The sequence below is a fragment of the Muntiacus reevesi genome, chromosome 2 (assembly GCF_963930625.1).
Source record: "Muntiacus reevesi chromosome 2, mMunRee1.1, whole genome shotgun sequence".
NCBI lineage: Eukaryota > Metazoa > Chordata > Mammalia > Artiodactyla > Cervidae > Muntiacus > Muntiacus reevesi.
Window position 1 is genome coordinate 122,490,934 of NC_089250.1, and position 15,397 is coordinate 122,506,330.

The 15,397-nt window shown below is 38.9% G+C and overlaps 1 protein-coding gene across 1 annotated transcript in view; it reads right to left on the minus strand.

The window, feature by feature from the left end:
- The window catches only part of ERCC6 (ERCC excision repair 6, chromatin remodeling factor), a 69,615-nt gene that overhangs the window by 21,677 nt on the left and 32,541 nt on the right, over positions 1-15,397 (minus strand). Inside the window, 2 exon segments of the mRNA XM_065922770.1 lie at positions 5,713-5,848; positions 12,848-13,006. Coding sequence (XP_065778842.1) covers positions 5,713-5,848; positions 12,848-13,006 — 295 coding nt within the window.

Consider the following 15,397-nt stretch of genomic DNA (forward strand, 5'->3'; position numbering starts at 1 on the left):
AGGTTTGACAAGTGAGAGCTGTATCATTAATATGACACCCACTGTACCTTCTCCCTATTCACGAGTTTCAGTGCCTGCACAAAACTGCAAAGAGGTAGCCATTTCCTGACTATTTTTTGGGTACCTTATGATGAATGCACTGCCTCGACTCCACCCACTTCTCCCTGACCACAATGCTATCCATGGCCTCGGGTCCCACCATGACAGCGAGTGTCCAGCGAAGACACGCAAGCTGTCCAGAGATACACTGCCCCACCTTGCACTCATCCCACCAGTGCTGAGATTTTCAGAAGCCAGAGGTGATTGCAACAGTCCTCTGCATCTTAATTTTCCACTGGAATTCTGAGCAGGCAGCCATCACAACTCTAACCCCATCTCCCCCTCCTCCCGGGAGAGCAGTGGCTGCTAGAAATCACTGGAGCAGGCGGGGTGAGGGACAACAGCAAATGGACACACGGCCACGTCCTGCACCCTGAGTTCCAGGTGGGGCTGTGTGCACAGAGAGAAATGGGAGACGAAAACAACAACTGTTTGGGGCCTGATATAGAGCAGAAGTGAAATTACCACTCACGTTTGTAAAGTGTCCACTGCATCACAGCAAACCCTGCCCATGTGGGTCCACTTGTGCATGACCCTGGAACTCCAAGCTGCTGAATTCACCAACTCACCACCTTCATTCCACTACACTCCAAGCAACACCACCCCTGAACTGGATTCTGGACACCCCTCTACCACACTTAAACAAATGGGACGCCAAACCTCCCAGTTACGCACCACCGGAGTGATACTTAGCTTCATGGGCATGTCTAAGAAATGAAGTTTATTTGAAAATTCTGCAATTTAAGCTATAGCTATGGAAATACAAATTTTCTACCATATTCAGAAAGATGTACGATGATAAGTAAGAATCAAAGATGCTTTTATAAAAAGAGTAAGAAATTTGCTGAACATCTGCATTTGAAAATATAACCTCCACTTAACAGCCACTGGGTAAAAACACATCCAAGACTATTTGTTTTCACCTGACTCATCTCAGAATTCTGTAGCTGCCTAGACCGGAGTTTCAATAATGGTGAATTGTTGAATATTATGGAGGTCTCTATCCAAACACTTAAGACAAATCATCTCGGGCGGTTTCCAAATTAAAAGCTTGTAAAATATGTAACCTCTCCGAGTTTTTGCAATTAATAGGGTGTACATCTGCAATTAGCCTGACTTACTGAATGCAGTGCTGTTGTCATTAAAAGATGTCTGTGAAAGTGCTGCTGTTATTATGGGGGCTCAAGAGACCAATCCCTCCTAGAGGGCAAACAGTGGACTGGTGGAAAACAACAGCCATAAATCACACTGTCAGGCAGCGGGGAGAGCCAAGAGGAGCACAGGCACATGAAGGCCATTCACAGGAAACACAGCCCGGCAGCTTCCCAGGCAGAATTTACTGCACCTGTAATTAATTAAAATTTCCTTCAAGCTAAATCTTTAATAAACAAGGATTTGTGCTGACAATGAAGAAAAAAAGGGCCCCGGCAACATAATTTTACAATATCCCTTACAGAACAAGCGTAGCATCTATCATGCCTTGTATCAGGTGTATACGCCGTCTTGAAAGTTAATAGGAACTAACATCACTCTGTGTTATAATTTGTGTACTTGGAGTGGATCTGAAATAGTTAGGATGCTTGAGGGACCATGTGGTCCTTTTCTACTTTGTTATGTTTTTTCTTGACTCCCAGCTTTTTAAAAAGCCAAGTCTTTTCATGCTAGCGTTTCAGAAAACGGGCCTTTTTAAAGAACATGTGATGGCAGTCATGCCAGATGGCCGCATCCTGTGGTCTGTTCTCTGGTCACACCCTGCCTTTCCCAAAAAAGAATTTTAAAATTCTATTTCACTGTATCCATTTGGAGCCAATGTACCTAGACACAAGGTGGAAAAGGTCTACATGGGAAGGACTGTGAATATTTTTTATAAAGCGAGTGTGAAGTTTCTATCTCAAGTATAATTACATTGAATCAATCAGAAATATCAAATGTCTTTTCTCAAGTACTGAGATGAAGAGGCCTACCATATTCTTTGTTTTCAATAGTAGGAATTACCTGAGTAAACATTATATGCTGGGGAGCTAAGTTTATTGTGCACCCATATGAACCCAACAAATTCTCAAAAAATTACTAAAAAAAAAAAATACCCATTTTCAGGAGTCCAAACAAGGCTCAGAGAAGCTGAGCAACTGGCCCCAGGTCACAAAGCTATAAAATGGCAGATCCAAGATTCAAGCCCTGGCCTGGTCATTATAAAATCTATGCCTTTAAATCTTTATGTCACTGCTCCATTTCCTAATCCTATGGCTCTAAATATCATGAATGGATCAAAATGATGAATCTCTTTGAATTATTAATATCAAAACTATTCCACAGTATTACCATGGCCTACAAAACAGAGAAAGGTGAGAGAGCTTTAAAGTGACAACTTTTCAGAATATAAGCAAGACATTTCTCACTAGACAACTTTCAACAAATTGAAAAAAGGGTCCTTAATAATTAAATAAACTTTACAACATAGTGCTAAAGATGCCACTACCAGGTGTGAGTTATGAGATAAGTATTATAAAACTGTCTTCTTTTATTATCTTTTCATGTATTTTCTTTCCCCAAGAAAATGGTTAGTTTTCCAAGGCCAGTTAGAAACATCATATCCATTTTTGGCAACCCAAATAACATCACATACCTACAATATTGTATTTACAGTTATTCAACAAATAAAGATTAATCAACTTATGTATCAAGTTTCTCTCCATTAGAAAAAGGGATCATAAAACATAATGAGAAAAGGAAAATCCTAGATTCCTAGTAAATGAGATTTCAACTGACCATTAAAGGAGATTCAGAGCTTGAAAATGTTCTTATCTGATTTGATCATTTGATTGAAAATATTGGCCACATATTTTTTTTTGCATGGTTGCTGAGTATGCATTTCATAACTCAAAATTATGCTGTCAACCAAAGAGAATATTAACAAAGATAATATAGGATCACATAATGAGAGAAGTGTGAAGCTAAAAGGCAATTTAGGGAAGAAAAATGATAAATAAGCTCCGTTAGAAATTATTTGATCATTTGATATCTATTCTCTAAATGAAAAACTTTAAAAATTTTCAAAGTTTAACATCTGCCAGTTACAACAAATCTTTAGAAAAATAATAATAATCTACTGAATATGAATAATAATTCTGGCATTATTACACTGTTAAGCTTCCCAAAGAGAAATTCTTCCCTTCCCTATTTTCTCCAGTACTGACTGTCCCTATCCCAGAGTGCTGCCATTTTATTTAGACAGGACAGCCAGTGGGCACAGAATGTTTCCCCATGGAAAAGAGAAATTTCAGCCTACAGGATGGAAAGGAAGTTAGACAGCAAATGCTGGCTTAGAGGACAGCAAATGCTGGCTTAGAGGACAGAACAGCACTTGCAGGATATTTGAAGTGTGATTAAGAAAAGTAAACTCTGTTGCAATCTAACATACACCTGTAAGCCAACAAGTATGCATGGGTGGTAACAAGGATCTGTACACACAAAACAAATACAAAAGGAAGAAGCAGAGGGATCAGATGCTACTCAATCCAGAAGCCAGAGTTCTGATCTCAGAAATGTTCAGAAATAAGAATTTTGTTTCCAGAAATGGAAACAAGGCCTGTGCAGAGGAATTAACACATTTTCAATATGCTATCATCACAAGTAATAAACTGATACTAATATTAATAATAAACAGTGTTTCTAAGTAGATAGTATGGTTTGAAAGATACAGAAGACCACCTTTTCAATCTTTTGCATAACAGCTTACATCTTTAGAGATATATGAGATACTATATAACAGAAAAGGAACTGTACAGAGTTAAGGGTCAGGGTAAAAACACAAGCCTCCTTACTTTTCCTCAAAACTTAAGTAAGAAACTTTCAAATTAAAGTCCTCAGTAAACCATTAAGTACTAGAAAAACTATGAACAATTATATGTATGCATGTATGTGTGCATAACCAGACATCTCAGAAGGTGCAGATCACTGTAAAAAAAAAAAAAAGTGAATAATCTGTTCTTTAAGGTTTTGTTTGCCCTCCAAGCAAGTTAAGGAAGCAAGACTCATCAACAGAGGCACTGACCAACGTCAATTCTATTTCCATTCATTAGTCAATGTATTTCATTTGCATGAAGGCTGCTTTTCAGGCTAACAGTGGAAATACAAGTGGGCCATGATATGGTGAAGGTGTAACAGAAAAAGCACAGAAGAACATAAAAGGATAAAGAGGAACCTGTGAAAAATGTGCTTTTTAAAGATATGCCATCAACTAATGAATTCTAGTACAGGATTCTGCAATACAAAGCATTAAGAAATGTCAAAAGACAAAGAAGTGAAAAAAGGAATCAAAAATAATTTACAAGGGTGATAACAGGATAGTTACAAGTTAGCTTGACTAGAAAAATGATTGAAATTTATTTTCATAAAATAAAAAAAACACTGCTAAAATAACACTTTTAAAAAACTGCAGCATTTACCTCACTTCACTAATTATTTCAACTCACTTGTTTTCCATTTATCGTTTAAAATTCAGGGCAAAGTCAGCTGGTTTCAACAACAGCTAGTAAAAGCAAGATTACACCTCACCAAACCTGAGCTACCAAATTATAGATACTCCTGTTTCACTTCTATCAAAAGCTCTGCTTACTCATGATCATGAACAAATGGGAATTTGGAGGAAAGGGGGTCTTGGCAGAATTACAAAGACACTGGAGCTTAGTGGCTCACATGTACTTAACTCAGCAAGGCAAACATTCACCAGCCCTCTCAGCTGGCACTGCTATCATGGGGGCACGAAGACCTCACAAAAGAGCCATGAAAATCAGCAGAGAAGAACTCATAACAAACTGCCACTGCTCATCTACAGAGTAACCTGCAAACCCAGTGAAAATGTGTGATTATCATCTATTCAGCTATAGGGGCACTTGGGATACAAAAATGATGAAGACATAGTCTCCACTCTGCAGAACTTACAGTCTAGATGATAGACAGAATTAAGAATTAAAAAAGCATAATACAAGCTATCTATGCTACCCATAGAAGAACAGATGATAAACTTCCTTTTTGATGATGTGGCTAAAACAACAAGTAAGTGAAGAAATGCCACCTTCAAAGAACAGTGATTATACTTAAATGGCAATTAAGGATTCAGACAACAAAAAGCAACTTAATTAACTAAAAGGCAATAATACAAATAACAAAAATCTCAAAATGGCAGGCTGTTCTTTTGTTCATTAAAAACACATTTTAAAAGCATGTTAACAAATGCCTTTACTGATTAAAATACTAATTACATTTTGTACCTACTTTCCTAAAACTGTTTAAAGCCAGTAATGCCTCAAATCCAGCCAGTTAACTGTTGCATAAGGCCCTTGATTTCTGGTCCCACTCAGGGTATCAGGCTTGTGTTTCACTGGACAAGAACATGTCTTGTCATCACCATGGGCTGTTAGAATGATAAAGCCTACATTCATAACTGTTCTGAAAATACAGAGTTCTAAATTGAATCGAACAATAAATGCATGAAAGAAATATCAGAACATACATCTGAGAGATAAATGGATCAAAGCAAAAACAATCATGTAAAATGGAAGGTTTTAAAACAAAAACAAGCAAAAAGGTATTGAAATATTGTAATGTTACCTTTTTGTGGGTAAAGGACCCCGTTTCATGCAGAATTGCCACTCTGAATGGAGGCCACCACGTGTGAAATTCCTTCACCCACTGATGCATCACCGTTGTTGGACAGACAATTATGGTCGGACCCAACCCCTCGAACCTGCACCCAAAATGTCCAAGAGGAAAAGACAACCATGAATGACGGTATACGGATGATTAACTGCCAAAACATGAAAAAAGAAACAAACAAAACTTTACAGCTCAAAAAAGAAAATCCTACTGAGGATAAACCCATCTAGTGAAATCCCTACAACCCCATTCATCAATGAGTGGATGCATGTATTAAGAGGAACCACCAGCTAATATGTTAAAAACATCATCTACAGTAAAGTAAATCAAACAAAAACTACCTAACAAGGAAATTTTTCTCTCTTCTTCTATTTCACATTAGTGAAGGCATATACGGTATACATCAACCTAGGTGAACATAAGAATATATTCAATCAGTTTGAAGCTTTACAGTTTTCACCCACAGGATTTCACTGAGTCTCACAGCCCCGGGAAGCCAGGAGGATAAGAATCCTGCAGTGTCCAGGCTGCTGAAGGTTGGTGTGCCCAAGGTGCCACGGTTACCAGGAGATGGAGCAGCACCTCAAGTCAGTCTTCTGAAAGCTGCAGCCTGCTTTTGCACTACATCACTTCTCCATGTGATACAAAACCAGTGGGTGAGCACCAGTGACCATTTCTCCCAGAAAGCCCCAGTCAACGGAGTTCAAGCGTCACAGTTTTCGTGGAAAGCAGCTGAGCGTTACATAGCAAGAGCCTTAACAAGAGTTGCATGTTGACCAAACAATCCCAAGACAAACATTCGTGTACCAAGAAACACACTGTAGCATTCTTTGTACTGCAGAAAAAGTGGGTGCTACCTGAACATCTGTAAATAAAGAGACAGGCTAAATAAACCATCCTATTTCTTTACTACTGCACAGGCAAGTAGCTAGGAGCACTGCCTAGGTCTGAACCCCAGCTCTGCACACACTAATGGAACTTCAGTTTCTCATCTTAAAATGGGAACAACAGCCAGTTACATGAAGTTTAAATCAATAAAGTGCTTAGAACAGTATATAGTAAATACTATTAGGATTTGTTAAGACAGAATATATCATATAACCATTAAAATCATCTTTGAAGAATATGTAAAACCTGGGAAATGTTTCGAGGTCTTTCTAAAAACCATATAATGTATGGAATCATCCCAATTCATTTACATACAGGGAGCCAGAAACCTGGTCATGGCCGCTATGTCAATATCCATCTCTCCCCCTTTTCCTTTCAGACAGAACGACTGTGTGCAGGTGTCCCCTCTTCCTTCCCAGACATGTACTTGATGGGACTCTGAACACTGTCTGGTTACGGCAAAGAGGGAAGGCGCCAGAAACAGTTCATCTGCAGCCTGTTAGCACGCAGCACTCCCCTAGAGATGCTCACCAGTCCACTGAGGGGCCCGGGAAGACTGGCTGGCTCATGGTAAGGAAGCACTTATGCTCTAGGTCAGGGATAGTGTCATCTCTCGGTCTCTCCTGCTGCCTGTGAACAAGGAAAGAAGAGCCCAGCAGCCACTAGCAGTTGAGTTACTGTGCAGAGAGATCTTATGACCACAAAAAGAATTGGCCTCAGGAGAACCTGGGCCCCCGAGGAGACCACTGGGCTGCTTCTGATCACGCTGGGTCTACAATCTACCTCCTTGGTAGGTTCCTAGATGTATCACATGTTATGTAAACACTTAACCCAAAGTGAAGTCAGGATTTTTTTTACTGGCAGTCAAACTATCCTGATCCATACGACACCACAGGCACCTGACTGAACCAGTACCCTTCTGCCCGCCTTCCTATCTGTCCACATGGAACCATGTCTGAGTCCAGACCCCCACCACATCAACGCTTCTACTACTTCACCTACAGTCCTGCTGAGAGACGGGTGTCAGTCGGCGCAGAACATGAAACCCAAGCCAAAGTCAAACTGGCCAAGGGAATCTCTTCAAGGCACCAGACTCACACTCAGCCACCAGAGGCAACCAGGAGCCGAGACAGACAGAGGACATTGGAGCCTACATCGCCTACCTCTCACTCTGCAGCAGAGTCACTGGCGATTTTTAAACTGTCATGCTCTGTCCCCTGCCTATTTCTGCCCACAAGGATTCTGACCATCTGAAGCTATCCACTGCACACACTTTCCCCATGCTACCATCTCACTAACCCTCAGTTTCAATCACTCTGTTCACACTGGTAACATGAATCTAGGTCTCCAGCCCCAGTCTCTTTCCTGAGCTCCAAAGTACCATTTGCCTGGATGTCCAACTACCGGCTGGTCTCTCCACTCAGGTGTCCCCACAGTACCACACGTTATCCTCCCCTGAACTGTCCCCTCTCTGAGGTTTCCTAATCCAATGGAAAGAACTGTCACCCATTTTCCAGGTACCCTCAGGGGAAACCCAGGCCTCTGCCCACTCCTGTTCTTCACTGCATCCAACCGATAGAGTTCATATCACATACACTTTCTCTCTGGGTCACTCTGTCTCTCCACTGTTAACACTCCCCTTCTGGCCACTATCATCTCTTACCCAGGATACTGCACTTTCTAGCACCACCTTTTTAAGAAAGCACAATCAGAATGCCTCATCCCTTTGCTTAAGAGCCTGTTCATGTTTGTCCCTTACTCTTGAGACAGTCCAAACACCTCACCCTGCTGGATGAGACCACGAGGATCTGACCTCAGGCCACCTCTTCAGCATCACCTCTCTCCAGAGCCCTCATCCTGACCGGCCCCTCACAGTTCAGCACCCCTCCCTGCCAGCACTCTTTTCTTACCAAGTGTAGACACTCCTCTGACCTCTCAGCCTTCACCTTGTCCCTTCTTTCCCTTATTCCAACCACCCTCAACCTGCCCGTCAGCCCTCAACTTCCTCCCTTCCTGTCCTTTCTCTCCAGGTAGGTTCAGGACCCTTCCCTGGTGCATCCACACTAGTCAGGACTCCACATTAACCCTGTCATAATATATATCACCCTTTGTGTGTGTGTGTGTGTGTGTGTGTGTGTGTGTGCACGCACACGCGCGTACGTGCATGTGTGTGCAGGACATCCTTTCTAAGCTCTGTGTGTGTGTGTGTGTGTGTGTGTGTGTGTGTGTGCAGGACATCCTTTCAAGCTCCTTCACAGTACAGGGGTAGCTTCTTCTTTAAATGATCTCAATGTCTAGATCACAGAAGGCAATGAAAGAATATTGGCTTTTTTAATGAAAACTTCTTTTAAAAGGTTGAAAGAAAATTATATTGAAACATTAAAAGAGATTATTTTTGAGTTGGAGATCATGGTTGACTTTTTTTTTTTTTTTGGCTACAGTTCAATAAATGATTCTCAAACTTAAAATTTTTTTTGTAAACTAAACCACACAGCACTGGAAATAGTAAAAATTTATCTGCACAACTGAAAAATACTTTGTCATTCTGTAGAAAAACAAGCTACAACCTAAATAAGACTGACCCTTTTACTCCAATGTAACAAAATACCGCCACCCATTTCTAAATCCTCCCAACCTTCAGCTAGTTACTGCCCCTGCGCCTCTGCTCCAGAGAATGGGCTCAGATCACAAGAAGCCAGGAGCTGACAGCTCCTGAAGAATTCCCAGCAATGTCTCAGTGTCCCCCCAAGGGCAGGTCCCCTCAAACTCCTTGGGAAGAGTACAGCTCAGCCCTGGCCCCTTCTGTGACAATACTCCCTAAAAAGATTAAACACAGCAACTTCTTATATCCTCCAAGAGCAATCAGAGAGCTATCAATATGCACATACTGTCTAAAATATTTAAAAACAAACTCACTTTCAAATAAGCACAAATACACACATATGTTTTTTGCAGGTCATACAGCATTTTGAGGTCATATAAAAGGTCATACTCCTTTTATAACATGGTCGCTGTCAACTGCTACAATATTATTTAAGGCCAAAATTTTATTCTGGCTTAACATCTGTCTGGCATTATTATGCCCTTCAATTTCTACCATTCTCTTAGGAAACTATGGAGGTTTTCACACAGAGTGGGAATCCAGGAGCAGACCTAGACTGCTCCAGAACCTCAAAAGGGGCAATCACATCCATTAACAATCACATCAAATGTACCACCCTTCTCCAATCCTCAATACCAGTGAGATGATCTTAAGAAAGGGCTAAATGTAATAAAGCAATTAGTACCAATTACCAAACTAGCTACAGTTTCTTTCATCTTTGATTATCATTGATTACCTAATAAGTTTACAAGACAATACCTCCGTGGTCAAATATTTGAACCTGCAGGATAGAAATCTGCCACTTATAGCCTTGAACTTATCAGGAATTACAAAGTAAAAATATTTACCTTTGAAAGTTTACTAACTTTTTCAGGCCATTTATTTGTAATTAGGAATTTCCTAAATGGTATCCAAGACTTCACAGTATTAACTGAAGTTTGAAAGGTTAACCATTTATTTCTTCTCCATCATAAAGTTCAGGGGCCTATCATTATAATATGAATGGCAAAGAGAAAAGTATATAGTGTATACATTAGGAACTGGGAAAACAACCAGTATAGATTTTTATTAACCACATGTAAGTATGCTTTTCCTTCTTTTTAAAAGACATTACATATAAAACACATTTAAGAAACAAAAATAGAAAACTTCTTTTTACCATTAAGTTCCTTCTTCGTATCCCAGAGACATCCATGGTTTCAGGATCATTGACCTTAAAATTACAATACTAAGACCATTCAAATAAAAGCCCCCAAATCTACAGCTTGCAAGAGTTCAGAGGAAATTTACACAGCCCATGAAGCAATGCTGGCTCATGCAGAACTTGGTTTGACTATATACCCGACTATGTCTCTTTAGGACATAAACCTAGAGGAAGTCTCCAAGTTCACCTAATTTCAGAGGAGGACATGCTATAAAACTGTGAGAAAAATGTGATACAGTTTGCCCTGGTACAGGCACAGAGAAGAGCCCAAGCTCCTCTGAACACCTCTATTCACAGAGACCAGTCGTTTGGCTGACATATAACTTCATTCTGGGAAGCCACTTCTACCAATACTATCTTAATAAAGATGATCTGGGCTATAATCCAACATGCCACACTATTTCATTATGGAAAAAAGGAGATGCACATTGATAGTTAATTGATTACAGCTGCTGCTCATTATTAGCCCACAGTTCACTCCTAGTTGGATTGTCACCACTCAAGAGAACATGTTTTAATTTTTCGATCAAAACTACACTGCAGGGATGATTTTAGGTTTCCCAGGCCCAGCGTATTAGACCCCACACAAGTTTCATGATAATAGGAAAGGAAGGGAAGAAAAGAGATGGGAAATAAGAAAATCCCAGAAATCATTTAAGGAAAGAAAGATAGTCTTAGAAACTATCTAGGGCAGCTTGGGGCATTCTAGTTATCAAAAGCAAACCAAAACAAACGAGAAATGCAGAGGCAAGCCAACCAAACAGCTTGTTTAGAACAGAGAAAGCATTTTACAAATGGTAAATTAATGATATACCTAGGTAAGAAAACAATAAATGCCCTTTTTCAACTTTGACTTTTCCATTGGGATGGAATGTTTTCACATGAAATGTAGTAAAATCTCAATATCGGAAGAAAAAAACTCTGCTTCAACACTTTATTGTAGTAACAACAAAACATTTAATATTTAAAAATCTCCCAATATATTTTTCCCTTCCTACAACTGTGTAAGTATTTCTAAAATATCCTAAAACTTTAAGTACTGCTCATGGGATGTGCTGATCTGCTAAATTAATGAGAAGAGTAAGGAATAAAAACAGAGCAAAAAACTCTGAAGATTAAAATAAAAAGTTCTTTACTTAACATGTTATGGTTTGTATTTGACCCACTCCAATATTCTTGCCTGGAGAATCCCATGGACAGAGGAGCCTGGCGGGCTACAGTTCATACGATTGCAAAGAATCGGACACGACTGAAGTAACTTAATCCACCACACACACAACATTCCACTAAACATTTCTCATGATGAACCAGCGTGAAAACAGTCACTTTCTGCTGTGGCTGACTTCAGGCACACTAACACTCTTTTAAAGGGGTTGTCAAATCACATTCTGTGACTGCCTGGGGCTTCTAGGACGTAAGTGTCTGGTAAATATCTTGCTGTTACTCATCAGGTAAAGCCTATCAGAATCCAAGGAGCTGCTGGATTATCTGGGTTTAAAATTAAATATTCCACATAATTCATCTAGCACTAACTGATTTACATAAGTCATCTACCATTACTGATTTACATAAAAAGTCAACTTCTGGCTTAAATACGGAAATGCTCATTGAATTTCAAGATAAACTATTTCAGTCCTACCACAAAGAACAAACATAGCTTAAATGTTTATTCTTTCAGAAGATTAAAGTTTTAATAATTTGAATTCCTAAAGAAAATAAAGATTACAACCAAAAAATAGTTTTCTATCACTTTATATTTCTATCATTTAGACTTTGACTTTCAAATTTATATAAAATTCTTAAAGACTGGGAGAGTAGGGAGAAAGCATAGTGAGCAGACAAGTATGTTAATGTCATTAAAAAAAAAAAAAGCACTATCTACAAATGCTATCACGTGTAATGATTATAAAAGAAATCCTCCAAAGATTCAACTTTCCCCATGAATAGACTTTGTACTTACTGTAATGCTCACCTGGTCTCCTGCCAGAACAAATATTTTAATGTAAAATTTAATAAATGGAACTAAAGGTATTACATCTAATTTAAAATTCCATATTGTGTAAACTATTGATATTAACATAATTGAGTTTGTAAACAATCCATTTGTAGAAGCTAACCTTAGACACTGTATTGACCCAAAATATCTAGTGGGGCTCATCTGCAAAATGAAGCATCAATGCCTGGAATTCATTAAAAGTGTTACATGTTTAATTTCTCCTGCCCTACAGCTCCATTGTCTCGTAAAAATTTTCCTTTGATGTCCCCCACTAAAAGAATTAAAGGAATATTGTAATTGAAATGTCATCAATAATTCACAAGACCCTCCTCCACAGCAATACATCTGATGAAATATTAATTGAGCTCCACAGACTGACAGTCTGCAGAGGAGCACTTGCCTGTAATTTGAACCACGAGTCCTGATCTTGCTGTAACTCAGACCTGCCAAGAAGGCAATTATCTGGATGGTCTTGCCCAATCCCATTTCGTCTCCCAGAATCCCTCCTGCCTGCTGGCAGTGCAATTCCCACAGCCACCTAACACCTGTCTGCTGGTACCTACAACAACAAACACCAACAAGAAAAAGAAAATGGCAAATGGTGGGTAATACAGATCATAACAGAAAGTACTCATGAATTAATCATTTAGCGAGGTTCTAGTACCAGTCAGAGAAACATGCCGGATGTGTGTTTTACATGAGTATTATATTTATAAGGTCATACATTTTTGATTACCTAAGGCATAAAATCACACATTTTTCTTTACAGAACATTAACACATTCCTAATTAAACTGATAGATAGGGTAATTAGGGACTATTTCATTTCTTTTTCAACATTAGAAATAGCCTGGTAAACAAGCATAAACTTATTATCTTTTATTCAATATCTTCCTGAAAAAAAACTCAAAATGTTTTTTAGTTATATAAAGTTCTGATAATTTCTCTATGAAAAGATGCATTAACATTTACTTTTCCAATCTGAACAGCATAAAAAAGCAAGACAAAGAAGACTACAATTTACAGTATATACTGTTGAAAAGTCACTTGGTAATCATATTATCTTTTTATAGGAAAAATTAAATTTTAAGGCCATAAACAAGTCTAAAGAATAGGGCTAATCACAAAATTAGTACATAACAGATGAGTCTGTCATAATACTAGCAGAGGCAAAAAAAAAAACAAAAACAGTTTAAAGGCTCAAAAACACAAAAGGTGTTTTAATATTTTAAAGTAGAACTTGATTCAGTGACTTTATCATAGATACAAAGGTCAGAGCTATTAAAATTTTAAATAAATTTTAAGCTTGATTTGAAATAAGTACAGGTCAAATAGAAATAATACACTCCCCTCTAAAAAGAAAAGAGGGTTGGTATTTGCCCCTTCCCATCAATGATATGCTTAATGCAATAATCTAAAAGTGAACTTTAAAAAGAAAAAAGCAAAACGCATTTCTGAGAATGAAAGAAAGATTTAACACTACGGAATGGCATGAAGATTATATGCCAAGTCTAAAAATCTAAAGGAAAAATCACTTAAAAGACAATGAAAAGCTAAAGATTTTTTTTCCCATCCCAAAGAAATTACCAAGGCTAGTGAGATGGCTACCCTAAAAGAAGGCGATTTTGTTGTTTTACTGCCCAAATGTTTAGTCTTTGGTACATGGTATCTCTACCTAAAATCTCATGGATTTCAGTCCCTGTGAAACTAGTTTTATTTACTCTTCTCTCAGTAAGTATGTCATCGTTAACTTTCCCCCAGTATTTTGAAAATCAGCTGTGGAAAAAAATGTAGTCCAAAAAGTTCCCCAAAAAACTGACGTACATTCACAATCCACTAAATTCCAGTCAACCAGCCTCCTTTTACTGAGGTACAAAACTAGGAGGCCAACTCCTCTGGGAAGAACAGGGGCCAAAATCTCCCAGAGGTCATTCCAAAGCTTTGCCACCACATGACACTGTCTCCGCCCAACACGGCTCCAATCCCTCTCTGTTTGGGGCCAATCAGCTGAAAGAACCTAGAGAGGGACAATCGAGAAACAATGAAAGGAGTACCAAAGGGCGACCAGCATGGTATCCGGGGGGAGTTAGGGCATCCGGATTCCAGGTGACCCATGAGAGGCAGAGAGTGTGCTCTATGTCTCCTCATCTACAGATATAACTTCCAAGGGCATCCAAACAGCATATGGTTGTGCGTATAAGAAGTTGATTAACACTAAAGAAATGACTTAAGGAAAAACACCCACTAGGAGGCCTTGTAAATCACCTCACTACATGGAAATCCCCAACCACACCTGGGGACATTGTGCAAAGATGGCGAAGAACAGATCCCTCTTCCTATGAAGGCCCTTGGGCTGCATCAGCACACTGGATGGTAGGCACGTATCACTGGACGAGCACTGCCGGGACCTGGGCTCTGATTCCAGTAGTGTCACTAACTGACTCGGGTTTTATTGCTTTAATTTCCTTAATAATAAAACACTGTAAAACAATTCCATACTTTAAGTGAAAGCAGGCTATGGAATTCAGTTTTCAGAACATTTGAAAACATAAAAATTACTCTTCAGGAAAAGTTAAAGATTTTTACAAACTGCTGTAAAAGAGTAACAAAATTACTATACTCTGCTTCCCCCATGAGACTGAAGCACCACAAAAGAACCACAGATAATTGGTGTACTTTGGCACTGTCACATTAACCTAAGACTGCATTTACTAGTGTGGCTAAAAGTAAGGTCAAAAGATTGAATTTTGTCACTTGATTGCTAAATCACAGAGTCAAATATATTTGTTGAGTAAATTTTCAAAACAGAATTTCAAAAGTTAACCAGGATCGTGCAGCAAATAGCACTTAAATAGATAACAGCATCTGCTGACTCCTTTGTGTACAAATATATCCTGTTAATTTCATTCCACAGAGTGTGGTAAATACAGTAAAAATATATCTACAGCTTA